General features: G+C 41.7%; 2 protein-coding genes across 2 annotated transcripts in view; both read right to left on the bottom strand.

Moving 5' to 3' along the window:
• LOC143942156 (uncharacterized) overlaps window positions 1-18046 on the bottom strand; it is a 1285630-nt gene that overhangs the window by 93982 nt on the left and 1173602 nt on the right. The window lies entirely within an intron of this gene.
• Window positions 8919-18046, bottom strand: part of LOC143942638 (NACHT, LRR and PYD domains-containing protein 3-like) — a 95846-nt gene continuing 86718 nt past the window's right edge. The window contains exon 3 of the mRNA XM_077464002.1: window positions 8919-10609. Coding sequence (XP_077320128.1) covers window positions 8919-10609 — 1691 coding nt within the window. The remainder of the gene's footprint in view (window positions 10610-18046) is intronic.

The following is an 18046-nucleotide window of genomic DNA, read 5'->3' on the forward strand; positions in this document are numbered from 1 at the left end:
AAAGCGACGCAGTGCTGAATTGCAAAAAATGGCCCAGTCATTCAGCAGCCAAATCTTCCAGGGCTGAAGTGGTTAAGAAAACCAACAAATATGTAGAAATATGTGTGGAGTAAGAAAGGAGTGCGAGGTAGATGGAGATGAGGAGGAGAGGGAGGAGGTCAGGGAATGTGAGTCTGGCACAGGAGGGGGAGGGGAGGTGGTATAGGGTAAAATAGTAATATATGTTTTTGGTACTTGTAATTTGCTGTCATTTCATTTTCTGTAAGTATTTTATATTGAGAAAAACTAAATAAAAATAGAGCCTCATATGAGTTTCTTTTTAAATTGGAGTAAAGTAGTGTACATAGTAGCACGTATACCCTGATCCACAGTCTGCTCACCCTTGGACATGGGCACCGTTGTGCCTGTCTGAGCACAACCATGAAAGCATAATGGAGAATACTGTGGAATAATGCATGGAAAACGGTCTGGAGTATAGTACCAGCTGTACACTATTTTGTACGCTAAAACAAAAATAGCAGCTAACACAAATATTGCTGGAAACAATATGAACACAAATATAAATTATGATATAGCGCTCTTTAAAAAAATATAAACAACATATGAAAAAAATTATAAAGTTCAATCAGTTAGTTAGTGACTTCCAATGGGATATCCTTAGATATACTAATCAGATTCATACGTAGAAGAGGGAAAGATCATATTCCGTTTCATATGCAAAAATGGGGGGAACCGTCACCAAAACCCAAAATCACTGACTCTTACCATCAGTCTGTGAATATAAACGCATGTCAGAAAGGATCAAAGAAAATCTTCTATGCCGATTTCCCTTCTTCTACAAGAATGTAATCCTCTCAGAGAAAATCATCCGATGGAAAAAGAACTCTTAATCCTGCTTAGTTAACACTTCACTTCCCAGGAATTCCTCTGGTTGTTAAGTTTCAGACAAATAGTTCTCCCAATAACCATAAAAAATATAAGAAGAGTGGTCTCATTGCACAGATTTAATGATAGGTCAATAACCTTTTATTAAATAAAATGATGTTCAACTCACATTTATGATGAAGTAAAAAGGCATCAAATAACATTCAGCAGCAAGTAAAAATAGGATGAAGACCACTCCCGTACTCCTTCTAGTGTCACAAGTCTCAAATACGCCCGACGTTTCGCCACCAACGTGCGTCCTCAGGGGAATGACTGTGACAATAGAGAGAGAGCTATAAATACAGATAATACCAATCTATCAATTAGTAAATTACCTCTATGCAGGTGTAATTGTATGGCTGTGATGAGCAGCTCAATTCAAATGCCCGCATTCCCGCCATATTAAAGCTGCGTTCCACCACAAACAAACAGGAAAGAAGTTCAAATGAACTGCATCCGGTCCGCCGTGCGCCTCAAAACACCAAAACTTCCGGTTTCATGATGCGCTCCAGCATCACGGTTTAAAATTTGCCCCCCCAAACCCTTAAATAAATTTCAAACTTTTATGGATGTTCAGAAATTCATTAGAAAAATTTACATCCAGAGGTATATGGTTGGGAATTCTTTTAGCAATAATGCTGTGGTCCCTAGTGAGATTAGGCATACTTGTACTTATCAAATGCTTCTCTTTTTAACCCTCCAGGCCCTATGGCACCAGCGGTTGCTGTCTTTAAAGATTTGGTCTTAAAAGACCTACAGGAGCTACATGTTAAAAAAAGTAAACAAGAATACACATTTAAGAGGGGTATGGAAGCACTTAAAAATAGAGATGACATTATAGTTCGCCCCGCGGATAAGGGGGGGTGGAATTGTCATTCTAGATAAAGAAGCTTATAGGGCCGAGATGGCACGACTTTTGGCTGATACAGCCACCTACTCTGTGCTAAAAGGGAACCCTATGGTACAATATAGAAAGGATCTGGTTGAAATTGTTGACAGAGGCCATCAGAATGGTATTATTTCGAAAAAATAAAAAGCTTTTCTAATTCCGATTGTGCCACGCACACCGGTTATTTACTATCTCCCTAAGATCCATAAGGACCCGGTTTGCCCCCCTGGAAGGCCGATAGTCAGTGGGATTGATTCGGTTACTTCCAGGGTGGGCAAATATGTAGATAATTTTCTGCAGCCCCTTGTGACTAATACGCCATCGTATCTTAGGGATTCTAAGCATGTCATAAATCTGTTGAATGATATTTGTTGGGATGATGCCTTTATATTTGCGACAGCGGATGTATCATCCCTATATACAATTATCTCACATGAACATGGAATGGAGGCTGTCGAGTATTTTCTACAACAGGATACCTTGCATCCACAACAGATTGATTTTATTATGAGACTTCTCAAATATGCTATGGAAAAAAAATATTTTTGGTACGATTGTTCGTATTATGTTCAAAAAAAAAAGGTGTTGCCATGGGGGCCAAATTTGCCCCCAGTATGGCTAATCTATTTATGGCCAAATGGGAGGAGGATGTCATATATCGGGAGGCCAAACCCGAGTTGGTCCTCTGGAAACGATATATTGATGACATCCTCCTCCTATGGAAAGGCAGTTTACAGTCCTTGAGTGATTTTATTCAGGGGCTAAATAGAAACAACAGGGGCATAATATTGACATTCAAAGCTAGTAGCAAAGAAATTCACTTTTTGGATTTGAACATTAGGGTGATAGATAAGAAGATTGTTACTAAGACCTTTTTCAAGGAAACTGACCGCAACGGGTTTATTAATGTTAATAGTTGCCATCATAAGATCTGGTTGGACTCTATCCCGAAAAGTTAGTTTCTACGATTAAGGCACAATTGCACTGAAGTTGAGGATTTTATCAAAGAAGCGATTATTCTGAGGGCCCGTTTTTATTGAAAAGGGGTATCAGGAGGCAGCCCTTGAAAAAGCTTTTCTTTCGGCCCTGTATAGAGATAGGGAGGAGTTGCTCGTGACGAGGGAGAAGATTGAGGATAATTCCTTCAGATTCTCGTTCGTCACGGAATATTCAAATCAATATTATGACATCAAAGCCATACAGCGCCTAGAGGCGATTCAGTTTGCATTGTGCGCTATACAAGTATTTCATTCATTCATTCATTCATAATGTCTAAATACTGGAATGTGCTTAAAGGTGATAGAATTCTTAGCTCTTTGCTACCTGAACGTCCCAAAGTTGTTTATCGGGGAGTGCCCCCCTTACGACTACAATTGGCCCCTAATGTCATCAGCCCACCGAAAAAGACTTCCTTTTTTCAAAACATGGGTGGCTTTTTTCCATGTAGGAAGTGCCCCGTGTGTAAATTGAATTCCCTTACTTGTAGGAGAACTGAAACGTTCCAATCAACTTCTACATTGGAGACGTTTCAGATAAAGCCGTTTATCACTTGCTCTTCTAAATATGTAGTTTATTTGATACAGTGCCCTTGCTCGAAACAGTACATTGGGAGGACCAAACGACAATTACATATTAGGCTGGAAGAACATATAGCCAATATTAAGAAGGGGTTCCCGAAACACAGTCTATCAAAACATTTTGCCCTTAAGCTTGATAAGAACCCTCAAGGTACCATTTTTATGGGTATTGATAGATTCCAAGGGCACTGGAGGGGCAGTAATATGGTACGTGAAATTTCACGTCTTGAAACAAAATGGATTTATCAGGCCCAGTGTTATGCCCCATTTGGCATGAATGTCGAGTGGGATGTGAATGCATTTATCAGTAACAACTAATGGGGGTTATCTTTCATGATTTAGGTATTTTCAATTGCTTCACTAGAAAATTAATGGGAAATATTTTTTGATTATTTTGTCTACTTTTTTATTTTTTATTTTTTTTATTTTATTCTTCATTATTGTCACTTTTTATTTTTTCTTTATTAAAAAGGTTTTTTATTTTTTAGTATCTTATGTACATGGACACCACTCCCTGCTCCCTTATGGTGATCACGGTTTCTTCCCCATATAGTTATACTTGGTCCTTGGGTGGACGGTTGTATAACATAATGAATTTTATGGTATTGAGTGGATAGTTTTTTCTTTTCTCTGATGCCATTGTTTTATATATATATATTTTTAGTAAAGGAAAAAAAAATATATTTTTTTATATATTAAAAGTTAAAATCTTTTTAATTTCTTTTTGTTTCATAAGATTTTTATTTTCTGCTGTTCTATATTTACATTTAAAAGTGGCTTAAATTGTTGCTTGTTCTCCCACCATGACTAAATTTTGAACTTTGAATAAAGGGCCATAAAGTACTTCTATATATTTTTTGTTCTTGTTAAAGTTATGGGGATTATTATTTGCATAATTGGGAATGTGTGTGTTTCCATTTCCAATATTTGTCCCTTTTTTGGGCTTGTCGCCTTGGTGAGAGTTTTTGTTTTAGGCCGTTGGTATGTATACTGACGCTGTGGCTTTTTTCATGCAAGTCTATGGTGGGAGGTCCGTGTTTGTGTTGTTGGTCGCCCTATGACCAACCGGAAGTACATAACCTGTGCGGTGGTTCCGGGAGCTGCAGGTCTACACCGGAAGTGTTGTGTCGTGAGACGCATATCACTTCCGGGTTTACCAGGCGGCCGTGCGGGTCGAATGTCGGTGGCTTGATGCCCTTGGATGCTCACCTGGTCGGGCCATCTTTTTTGTAGGGCGGCTTCGGAGTGCAGGGGACAATTATTTTAATTGAAATGTTTTTTTTGGAGGCTTCAGTTATTTCCGGCCGCTGGAGCGCATCATGAAAGCGGAAGTTCCGGTGTTTTGAGGCGCACGGCGGACCGGATGCAGTTCATTTGAACTTCTTTCCTGTTTGTTTGTGGTGGAACGCAGTTTTAATATGGCGGGAATGCGGGCATTTGTTATATTCACAGACTGATGGTAAGAGTCAGTGATTTTGGGTGTTGGTGACGGTTCCCCCCATTTTTGCATATGAAACGGAATATGATCTTTCATTCTTCTACGTATGAATCTGATTAGTATATCTAAGGATATCCCATTGGAAGTCGCTAACTAACGGATTGAACTTTATAATTTTTTTCATATGTTGTTTATATTTTTTTAAAGAGCGCTATATCATAATTTATATTTTTCTAACATTAGTACATTCTTGGAACATTTAATAATATTCTGTGTCATGATCTGCCAGTCCTCATTGACCTCAATAGTTACTGTAGATTTTCTCCGAGAGACAATAGCGGAGGATACGAGTGAGATGATACCTGAAGAGTATGGGCGTGATTTGCAGATACTTTTTAAAAGATGTCAGGCTGTAATGTGGAGTTTGCAAACAAAGAAGTTGAAAAACAAAAAGTCTAAGCTGCAGGCAGCAACAATGTTCTTGCAATGGAATATTGTGGGAAGATCTGAGAGAATTGGAAGTGAGTATCCGCATAGGGGACCTCTCCTTTTCAATCCGCAGTGCTGTCATTAATTTTCTCAAAAATGCAATATGGCAACCTGGAGGTGTTCTGTATACAGATGGTATAGAGAGATGGTGTACACAGATGATGTACAGAACACCCCATGAAAATGCCATGTCCTGCTTGTCTGATTGGCTCACTGATTTTCCCAGAAGTCTGCACTAAGATACAAGTCAGATTTTGGGTATCCCCTGCAATGAAAATTTCATTTTTGGTGAGATACTGGCAAAGGGAAATCACATCAAGTGCAGCAGCTGATTGATAATTATAAAATCACTCCCATTCACATTCACTCTGCACATGGACAAACAGCAATTTCTTCAAAATAACAAAAACTATGAACCTGCACCAAAATTTGCTACAATCCCTGAAATGTACATAGATCAACCAGAGCGGAGGTTTTTTTTCAAAGGGTCAAATAAAGGATCCAGGGAAGGCTCCAAAATCACAGCTGTATAAAAATCAATGGATGAAGGATGACCAGGGAGGAGAGGGGAGGGTTAGAAAAACACTGATCCATCAAAGTGTATAGGAATGCTTCTTATCTATGCTGATGTGACTTTTGTGAGATAACATAGAAGGCTATGGGGCTGAATTCACACTGAAGACCAACAGGAACATTTTCCAAAATCGCACTGTGCTGAGATGATCAGAGGACATCATTGAATATAATGCGATTTCCCTCGTCATGCAATGTGTGAACCCAGGCTTGAGAACTCCTAAAGTAGCACTGAAATTGCGTCAAAGTCACATCAAACGTGCAAGTAGCACTGCATAGTCACACTGGAAATGACATTTGGATAGTGGGAAGTGATATGGGGAAAACACAACACAAAATGTGGCAAAAACACATCATGTGTTATGCTAAATGTAACAATACAGGAAAACCACTGCAAAAATGCAGCAAAAACTCATATGCAATTTTTGTATGTTTTTGATATAGAGCAGTGTGAAAGTAACGTAAATCATATATTCATTCACACCCACTTTATAACATGCACTGCACCCACCCTGATCGGTTTTCTATCAATCAAAACCCAACTTCATTCATCTCTTATTTCTGGGTAAGATTCAAAATTTCTTAAGAAATATATTTCTCATTTGGTTACAAAGACCTACCACATGTTACCTCCAGAGGGCATTGTAGGCCCAAATTACAGTACATAGCTGTCAGCATTAGATGGAGAGGGTTGTTGGTATTCCCACCCTTTAACCTGCCTTTACTCTATCCAAAAAAAAGGTTTTGCCTTTAGTTCTACTTTAAAGTGGATGTAAACCCCATTCCTAAAAATTGACCTGGGCACATATATCTGTAGTGTTTACTTATCTCAAAGCTCCGTGTCCAGTATGTTTCTGGTGCTTCGTTCCTCTGTTATCAGCATGATATCTTCTGACAAGCTCTTTGACACAGGAGATAAAAGCAGCTGGATATTTGTCAGGTTGGGTGCTATAAATAAATTAGCAGAGAGCTTGTCTGTTCACAGAACAGCTCTGCATGTTTATTCCTTCCTGTGCCTATGTGGAGGGGGTGTGTGCCTTTCCTCCAATCATCTCACACACAGTGTATGCCCAGACTCCACACCCAGTGCTGGAACAGGAAGAAACAAATCCAACACAATGTTCACTTTCTAAACCATGTATAAAGCTGGAGACAGCAGATTTACAGTGGTGTGAAAAAGTGTTTGCCCCTTCCTCATTTCCTGTTCCTTTGCATGTTTGTCACACTTAAGTGTTTCGGAACATCAAACCAATTTAAACAATAGTAAAGGACAACACAAGTAAACACAAAATGCAATTTGTAAATTAAGGTGTTTATTATTAAAGGTGAAAAAAAATCCAAACCATCATGGCCCTGTGTGAAAAAGTGATTGCCCCCTAAACCTAATAACTGGTTGGGCCACCCTTAGCAGCAACAACTGCAACCAAGCGTTTGCGATAACGTGCAATGAGGCTTTTACAGCGTCCTGGAGGAATTTTGGCCCACTCATCTTTGCAGAATTGTCCTAATTCAGTTACATTAGAGGGTTTTCGAGCATGAACGGCCTTTTTAAGGTCATACCACAACATCTCAATAGGATTCAGGTCAGGACTTTGGCTAGGCCACTCCAAAGTCTTCATTTTGTTTTTCTTCAGCCATTCGGTGGTGGACTTGCTGGTGTGTTTAGGATCATTGTCCTGCTGCAGAACCCAAGTTCGTTTCAGCTTGAGTACACGAACAGATGGTCGGACATTCTCCTTCAGGATCTCCTGGTAGACAGCAGAATTCATAGTTCCTTTTATCACGGCAAGTCTTCCAGGTCCCGAAGCAGCAAAACAGCCCCAGACCATCACACCACCACCACCATATTTTACTGTTGGTATAATGTTCTTTTTATGAAATGCAGTGTTCCTTCTACGCCAGATATACTTGGACACACACCTTCCAAAGAGTTCCACTTTTGTCTCATCGGTCCACAGAATGTTGTCCCAAAAGTCTTGGGGATCATCAAGATGTGTTGTGGAGAAATTAAGACGAGCTTTGATGTTCTTTTTGCTCAGCAGTGGTTTTCTCCTTGGAACTCTGCCATGCAGGCCATTTTTGCCCATTCTTTTCCTGATGGTGGAGGCATGAACGCTGACCTTAACTGAGGCAAGTGAGGCCTGCAGTTCCTTGGACGTTGTTGTGGGGTCTTTTGTGACCTCTTGGATGAGTCGTCGCTGCGCTCTTGGGGTAATTTTGGGTGGCCGACCACTCCTGGGAAGGTTCACCACTGTTCCATGTCTTCGCCATTTGTGGATAATGGCTCTCACTGTGGTTCGCTGGATTCCCAAAGCTTTGGAAATGGCTTTATAACCCTTTCCAGACTGATAGATCTCAATTACTTTCTTTCTCAATTGTTCCTGAATTTCTTTGGGTCTCGGCATGATGTGTAGCTTTTAAGGATCTTCTGGTGGACCTTACTGTGTCAAGCAGCTCCTATTTAAGTGATGCCTTGATTGTGAATAGGTGTGGCAATAATCAGGCCTGGGTGTGGCTAGAGAAATTGAACTCAGGTGTGGACAACCACAGTTATAGTATGTTTTAACAAGGGGGGCAATCACTTTTTCACACAGGGCCATGATGGTTTGGATTTTTTTCACCTTTAATAATAAACACCTTAATTTACAAATTGCATTTTGTGTTTACTTGTGTTGTCCTTGACTTTTGTTTAAATTGGTTTGATGTTCCGAAACACTTAAGTGTGACAAACATGCAAAGGAACAGGAAATGAGGAAGGGGGCAAACACTTTTTCACACCACTGTACATGTAAAACATATGTAGGAGGATTTGTTTCATCTCTGTGTATCATCTGAGGCTCTTCACTTCACTGGGTATATGTGAGGGTTTACATTCATTTTAAGTCTTATCTGATGTATTCAGATAAATAGATGTGTACAGTCTGCATATAACAGAAAACAAATCACACTGATAATTAGTAATTTCTCTGGAAAAAAACACCTGAAAATACCAATTTATTACATCAATGTGATTATTCAGATTAAATATTTACCTCAAACTCTTGATATTGTGTAGAGCCAGTACAAGTTTCCTCAATCCTTCACTGCGAATATTACATCTGTCTAGATTTACTTCTGTCTCTCTGCAGGATTGAAGGATAAAAGACAGCACAGAGCAGTCCAGGGGGCTGAGGGGGACACCAGAAAAGTCAACTTTGTTTGATCCAATACATTGTGTCACCAGAGCCTTATTCCTGCTCTCATACAGATAGTAGAATACATTAAGAAGCTTTCTCTTGTCAGATCTTTGGTCTGTGATTTTCCTCTGGATCCAGGTGATGACATGTCTGGCAGTCTGAGTAGACAATTCTCCCACATGAGACTTTAACATGGATCTAGTAGAAGAGTCTGAGAGACCGCAGAGGAAACGGAGGAGTATTTCAGCACGGCCATCATTGTAAGATTCAGCATCATCAAGTGTTTCCTGTAATCTATCAGAATTATAGTTAATAAAATGGACTAAAGCAGCAAAAAACTCCTGAACAGTGAGATGTAAGAAGGTGTAATCCACATCAGGAGGCTGACCGGATTCCATCATGAAAGATGAGAAGACATGATTATCATTTATCACACTGAATGACTCCAGATGACGCTCATCAAATACAATCATGTGATTCATGACTCCATGTTCTGCCATCCACCCAATAGAGGTCAGCAGTTCCCGGGCAGTGTGACCACCATCTTTATTCTGGCTGTGATTGGCCAGAATGTTGGAGACAAAAGTCACAAAGAGTTGTGTCACTGTTTTGGGTAATGATGTCATCAGCTGATCGGTGATTGTTGGTTGGGATGTGAAGCACATTGATAACACTGTACAGATGATCCAGCAGTATGATGGGATATAACAGAAAGTGTACAGTGTGTCATTCTCCTGTACATAATGAAAAGCCTTCTCTGATAATTCCTTATCTTTAAAGAAATTATTGAAGAAAGTCAGTCTGTCTCCGTGGAGAAATCCCATGATCTCAGCTATTCTCTGGAAAACACCAGTATGAACTGATGCCAGTCTGGTTGGACGGCTGGTTATCAGTACAGAGCAACCCTTAAGAAGACTCTGCCTCACCAAACTGACCACAATATCACCAAATCCTGTCCTGTAAGCAAAGAGTCTACTTGATCTGAAATCCATTTGGTGAATACTTTCATCTAATCCATCAAATATAAACAGAAGTCTCTCTGGATCTTGTAAAATGTCTCCAATCTGACTCTCCAGATACGGATATTGATGAAGAATCATCTCCTCCAAGCTGACCTCTCCCAGTCTATTAAGGTCCCGGAATCTGAAGAAGAAGAGAAAGGCAAATCTCTGGTAGTGTTTTCCGGTCACCCAGTCATAGACAAACTTCTGTATCATTGTGGTCTTCCCTATTCCTGGCACTCCGCTCACCATTACTGCATGTGGTACACATTGTGACTGGGGGTTCCATCGGAACAGCTTGTTGGGGGAAATGTGTTCAAGTCTAGTTTGTGTTTCCTTCAAGCATTCCTCATGTTTTACCCCAGTCTGTATTATCTCATTCTGGGGACGTTCCCTGAACTGATCGGTGGAGACCACAATCAGATCCACATAACGCTCATTGATGAGGAATCTTTGTGGTTCCAGGGTAGTTCCTGGGGGTCTATGCTCCACTAGAGTCTCAGTCTCCTCCATCAGATGTTGTTTGTGCTTTTCCTGAATATCTGGGAATATAAAGGAAATATTTTATGATCAAGTTAAAGCAAAAATCAAGAATGTTGATATCATTTTCTTCTGTATTGATTATAATATTAGTTTAGTTTTATCATTACTACATTCTCATTTCAAATGATTACCATACAGGTTACTTTGTGTGGTCATCCATAATACTGGAGAACAGAGAATTTTACTCAGAAATAAACACTTTTTATCCCTTTAATGACATTACAAGTACAGAAGAATCCCGGATATACTTGTCTCCTAAATAACTCTTATGGCAGAGAACACACAGCCCCAGACAGTTCAGGTTTTCTATACTCTATTACTTGAAAACCATGAAAGAAAGGAAATGGCGCTCACAGTGATAAATACATATCTTGATATGGTTACAGATATACAATGTGATGTCTTAATTTTGATGGGGACAATTGGATGGAGGCAGTATGATTGTGCAGTTTTGATGGTGGCAGTATGATGGGGCAGTATTGATGAGAGCAATTTTGATGGGGAAGTATGATGGGGCAATTTTGATGGGGCAGTATGATGGGGCCAATTTTGATGGTGGCAGTATTATGGGGCAATTTGATGGGGGCAGTATGATTGTGCAGTTTTGATGGGGCAATTTTGATGGTGGCAGTATGATGGAGCAATTTTGATAAGGCAATTTTGATGGGGCAGTTTTTATTGGGGCGATTTTGATGGTGGCAGTATGATGGGGCAGTTTTGATGGGGCAATTTTGAAGGTTGACAGTATGATGATGCAATTTGGATGGGGAAATTTTGATGGGGACAATTGGATGGAAGCAGTATGATTGTGCAGTTTTGATGGGGCAATTTTGATGGTCGCAGTATTGATGGTGGCAGTATGATGGGGCAATTTTGATGGGGCAGTATGATGGGGCAATTTCGATGGCGCAATTTGATGGGGGCAATATAATTGTGCAGTTTTGATGGGGCAATATGATTGTGCAGTTTTGATGGGGCAATTTGGGGCAACTCCTGGAAAATGTAATTACTTTTTTTAAAGATGCTAATTGTAAATTATATCCCTTGTTACAGTATGTGTATATATATATATATATATATATATATATATATATATATATATATATATACACATACACACACACATAAGATATTTTATCTATCTACATCTATATCTGCACAGAAACAAGGGATATCATTTACAATTAGCATCTTTTATAAAGTAATTACCTTTTGCAGGAAATGTTTATATTTCTAGATTTATAATCTTTGTAAATGTAGATAAACTTCCTGCTTCCTGGAGGGGGAGGGGAGGTTTCCATAGCTGAGGGGCGGCAACTTCCTCTGACACTGCTGTTGCTATGGAAACCGGACCTACAACCTATTACCCAGCTCGTGCTGCTCTGAGCATGTACGAGATTTGGAGGTGCATGCTGGGTAACCATGGAATACAGGAAGAGATAAAGTCTGGCTTCAGATGCCCACACATGAGATGGTGACGGCCTGCTGGGACTTACAAAAGTAAGAAATTAATGGTGCAAAAATACAAAACGGACCTTCCTTTACACCAAACCTTTACTAGAATAGATCAAGCATGAGGATTATGGGGGATTTATATCTAAAAAGTAACATGTCATCCAGAACCCCACTTTAAGTACAGTATTATGTTATTATGTACACTTTAACCCTCTCACTGCCAAGTCTGTCTGATGTACGGACCTAAAAAATGGCCTGCAGGTGGTCAGGTCTGGGCAAGGACTTCTTTTCTGCTCCTATAAGCTTATGATCGGGTAAATTGAATAGGCATTCAGACATCCCAACCTGCAAAAACTAATTTCAGGGAGGTGGCGCTTTGCATCCGCAAACACACCCCCCCACCACCCGCAGAAAAATATTATTTAAATCACTTTCTTAATATTTTTTTTTACAGTGCTTCTGGGAAGAGGGGTGGGGGATGGGTGGCAGTGGACGATGTCTGTATTTTTTTACTTTTAATAATTGATTTTTTTTATTTTTTATTTGTTTTTAATTTTTTTCCAATGCTTTTTTTTATTTTTTTACACTTTTTTTTTTACAATATTTCCACCCCCTTTAGAATGTATAAATTGTACTGATGCCCTCAGCTTCTTCAGAGCAATTATACTGAATGTATACCATGTACTGTATTGTTCTCCAGGCTTGTGCCTAGCTACATTGCTTGAATATTAAAATACATATTTTTGAATGTGGTTCAGCGGTGCAAATGTTATTGGAAACCCCTAAATTCTGGGATTTCCCATCACTTGTGATCACTTCAATGACCATAGGCTTATATCAGAATTGTTGATCAGACTCTGCTGAGTAATTCTATAACTCTGATCAGAAGATTACAACCCTCTGATCAGAGTTATTAACCCCTAATGTGACCCCCCTCTCCATGCCACCACTTCCCTGTCCCCAGCCTCTCTATCTCCCGCACCTCCCTTCCATATAAAACTACTCCCCCCACTCTCCTCTCCTATCCCCTTCAACTCCCTTCTCCCCTCCCCAACACTGACTGCCCCACACCGATCCAACCCCCCAAATCCGATCCCCAGCAGCCACCATCATAAACCGGCATCCCTCCTCTGCTGCTTCCACTGGATTCAGGTGATGCAGGGGGCTTGGGGGGTCCAGATGTGTCCCCTCATCACTCAGATAGCGCCCCAATACCATCCCCCACACCCCCGATCCATCCCTGCTCCGGCGGCATCTCTCCCTCCCACAGCTTCTGCTCCGGTAAGCTGACAGGCTGGGGAGAGGGGGAGCAGTATGGGTTATGTTTGGGCTTAGGGGGGCTTGGTAAACATGTGTTTACCACCCCCCTAAGTGTGGCTTCCTGGGCGCATGCAGCAATCACTGTAATCGCTCCTATATGCCCCCTGACATCTGATAATAGTAACCGCGAGAGTTACTATGTATCAGACTGTCAGTTTATGAATGAATGGAATCTCTATACAGATTCTATTCATTCATGTGATACACAGAAAAGGACAATCTTCAGTTCCCATTCTCTGTCTCAAAAAAGAGATATGGGGGTCTGTTTAGACCTCTGCTATCTCACCAAAGACCCCCAAAAAATATAAAATGACAAAACAAAATGTAAAAAAAAGACATGGACACAGCCCCCTGTTGTCTATGGGGTGGCCTGTCCATTTCTATCGGATGTCATCCGATCTGATCTGCTAGATGGATGGGGAATGGAATCCCCATCTGTCTGTTTTTAGTGGACTGGATCGGATGCAGGCGGGTGTAAATAGACACATGTCCATTTACATCAGTCTCTCCATAGAGAACAATGGGTGGTCTGAATTAGTACTAATTTAGCAGGGATTTTGTAAGTTACGTTGTGTTTATGTGAAATATTAATGATTTTAGTGTATTTTTACTGAAAATAGCGATACAATGAACATTTGTGCAATTATTGCGGGGCCCAAAAAATCTGTAGCACTTTTTATTCTACGGGTCATGTGCTTTTAGAAAATGTCTAGTTTGAGGGGTCTTTTCAAATTCTGAAAGCTGTGAGTGAAAAATGAAAACCTTGAGTAATTTTTGGATACGTTCGATTTTCACCATTTTGAAAAAAAGGGGCAATTTTAAATTTACAAATATTTGTTATTTACCGTATATACTCGAGTATAGGCCGGACTGAATATAAGCCGAGGCACCTAATTTTACCACAAAAACCTGGAAAAACGTATTGACTCGAGTATAAGCCTAGGGTGGGAAATGCAGCACCTACTGGTATATTTAAAAAATAAAAATAGATACCTATAATGTTTTTGAATATTTATTTCAAAGAAAAGCAGTAAACTAGCTCTGTAAGTGGAAAAGAGGGTCAATAAAAACAATATGGCATCAACAATAACTTTAAAAGTACAAAACCAAGCTAAAACACAAGAGTTAAAATCCTTCAAAACTGGATTCCTCCTCATCATCTGTATGTCCAAACAGAGCTTCAGCATTAGCTGGTGTGAGATTATCAGCGTAGACATTGTCATCATCACTGAGTTCGCAGTCATCACCATCACTGCTGTCATTCTCATACAAATCGCTGTCTTCACTGCCATCCATAGCATTACTAATGCCACATTTCTTGAAGGCGCGTTGCACCATGTCCTCCAGAATCTCTTCCCATGCATCACAAACCCACTTTGCTATGAATTCTATGTTGGGCTTCATCAGATTTCCACCTTTTGTTATTCGGGCTTGACCAGATGACATCCATTCATGCCACATCTTTTGTACACGGTCTTTGAAAGGTTTATTTAAACACACATCTAGGGGCTTCAATACAGATGTAAGCCCACCTGGAATAATGGCCAAAGTAACTTGAGAAGACTTTGCCAATTTTTGTATGTCATTGAATGTGTGGGCTCTGAACGTATCCCAAACTAGAAATTATGTTTTTTTTTTCTTTAACCACTTGCCGACCGCCTAACGCCGATCTACGTCATCAGAATGGCACGGGCAGGCATAAGCACGTAGATGTACGTGTTTTGCCTCCCGCGGGTCGGGGGCCCGATCGGGCCCCCGCCCGGTGCCTGCGGCGGTCGGTTTTCGTTCGGGAGCGATCCCGGACGAGGGGACGGCCATTCATTCATGGCCACCCCCTCGCGATCGCTCCCGACGAATGGAAATCCCCGGTGACATCACTTCCTCTCCTGTAATGTAAACACAGGAGAGGAAGTGATGTATTCTCTCCTCCGTGTCGGTATTTTTCGTTCCGACACGGAGGAGAGCGGATCAGTGAGTTGCACCAACACATCCCACACACAGTAGAACATGCCAGGCACACTCACACCCCCCCTTTACCCCCCGATCACCCCCCCAATTACCCCTGCCCCCCAGTCACAGTGACACCAATGTCATTTTTTTTTTTTTTTTTTTTTTTTTTGCATTGGTGTCATTTGTGACTGTAATAACTGTTAGGGCAGTTAGGGTTAGCCCCCTTTAGTTCTAATGTACCCCCCTAACCCCCCCAATAAAGGTTTAACCCCATGATCACCCCCCGTCGCCAGTGTCACTAAGGCTGGGTTCACATTGCAGCGGTTTATGAGAACGAATGTGATTCGCACCGCACTGCAGTGCAAATCACATCCGATCTCTGTGCGATTCGAGTTCAGCCATTCGCCGCACCCGCCGCACCCGCCACACCCGCCGCACCCGCCGCAAATTCGCACGGGACCCTTTTTTTGGCCCGCAGCAGAATCGGATCGCATGGGTGTTCACACCATGCGATCCGAGTTTGCAGATCGCACTGCGATATGCGAACTGATCTGGGGGTGTCAGTAACATTTCACTGACACTCCCAGCAGTTCGCATAGGGCAGTGTGAACTGCCGCCGGGAGGCATGCGATGCGGGAACCCGCCGCGGATTCGCGGCGTTTCCGCATCGCTCCAGTGTGAACCCAGCCTAATAAGCGATCATTTTTCTGATCGCCGTATTAGTGTCACAGGTGACGCTAGTTAGGCAGGTAGGTATTTAGGTTCGCCGCAGCTTTTTATAGCGCTAGGGACCCCCATATACTACCGCATAAAGCCCCCTGATTGCCCCCTAGTTAACCCTTTCACCAGTGATCACCATATAACTGTTACAGGTGACGCTGGTTGGTTAGTTATTTTTTTATAGTTTCAGGGCACCCGCCATTTATTACCTAATAAAGGTTTAACCCCCTGATCACCCGGCAGGTGTCATTTGTGACTAATAACTGTTAGGGCAGTTAGGGTTAGCCCCCTTTAGTTCTAAGGTACCCCCCTAACCCCCCCAATAAAGGTTTAACCCCGTGATCACCCCCCGTCGCCAGTGTCACTAAGGCTGGGTTCACATTGCAGCGGTTTATGAGAACGGATGTGATTCGCACCGCACTGCAGTGCAAATCACATCCGATCTCTGTGCGATTCGAGTTCAGCTATACAGATAGTATGGCTGAATTCGTGTCGCACCCGCCGCACCCGCCGCAAACTCGCACGGGACCCTTTTTTTGGTCCGCAGCAGAATCGGATCGCATGGGTGTTCACACCATGCGATCCAAGTTTGCAGATCGCACTGCGATATGCGAACTGATCTGGGGGTGTCATTAACATTTCACTGACACTCCCAGCAGTTCGCATAGGGCAGTGTGAACTGCCGCCGGGAGGCATGCGATGCGGGAACCCGCCGCGCATTCGTGGCGTTCCCGCATCGCTCCAGTGTGAACCCAGCCTAATAAGCGATCGTTTTTCTGATCGCTGTATTAGTGTCACAGGTGACGCTAGTTAGGCAGGTAGGTATTTAGGTTCGCCGCAGCTTTTTATAGCGCCAGGGACCCCCATATACTACCGCATAAAGCCCCCTGATTGCCCCCTAGTTAACCCTTTCACCAGTGATCACCATATAACTGTTACAGGTGACGCTGGTTGGTTAGTTATTTTTTTATAGTTTCAGGGCACCCGCCATTTATTACCTAGTCTCACTAGTGTACCCCTAAATTTAGGGGTGTCTACTTTCTAAAATGGGGTCATTTGGGGGGGGGGGTTTGTGCCATCTTGGCATTTTATGGCCTTCAAAACTGTAACGCCCTTAGAAAGCCTGAAGGCGGTGCTTGGTTTTTGGGGCCCCGTACGCGGCTAGGCTCCCAAAAAGTCCCACATATGTGGTATCCCCGTACTCAGGAGAAGCAGCAGAATTTATTTTGGGGTGTCATTTCACATATGCCCATGGCATGCGTGAGCAATATATCATTTAGTGACAACTTTGTGAAAAAAAAAAAAAGTTTGTAATTTTCCCGCAACTTGTGGCAAAATATAAAATATTCCATGGACTCAACATGCCTCTCAGCAAATAGCTTGGGGTGTCTACTTTCTAAAATGGGGTCATTTGTGGGGGTTTTGTGCCATCTTGGCATTTTATGGCCTTCAAAACTGTAATAGGTAGTGAGAAGTGAACTCAAAAAATTACGCCCTTAGAAAGCCTGAAGGCGGTGCTTGGTTTTCGGGGCCCCGTACGCGGCTAGGCTCCCAAAAAGTCCCACATATGTGGTATCCCCGTACTCAGGAGAAGCAGCAGAATTTATTTTGGGGTGTCATTTCACATATGCCCATGGCATGCATGAGCAATATATCATTTAGTGACAACTTTGTGAAAAAAAAAAAAAAAAAAAAAAAGTTTGTAATTTTCCCGCAACTTGTGGCAAAATATAAAATATTCCATGGACTCAACATGCCTCTCAGCAAATAGCTTGGGGTGTCTACTTTCTAAAATGGGGTCATTTGTGGGGGTTTTGTGCCATCTTGGCATTTTATGGCCTTCAAAACTGTAATAGGTAGTGAGGCGTGAAATCAAAAATTTACGCCCTTAGAAAGCCTGAAGGCGGTGCTTGGTTTTCGGGGCCCTGTACGCGGCTAGGCTCCCAAAAAGTCCCACATATGTGGTATCCCCGTACTCAGGAGAAGCAGCA

Source organism: Lithobates pipiens, unplaced genomic scaffold (assembly GCF_037356315.1).
Source record: "Lithobates pipiens isolate NorthernLeopardFrog02 unplaced genomic scaffold, aLitPip1_a1.2 Scaffold_30, whole genome shotgun sequence".
NCBI classification, from domain to species: domain Eukaryota; kingdom Metazoa; phylum Chordata; class Amphibia; order Anura; family Ranidae; genus Lithobates; species Lithobates pipiens.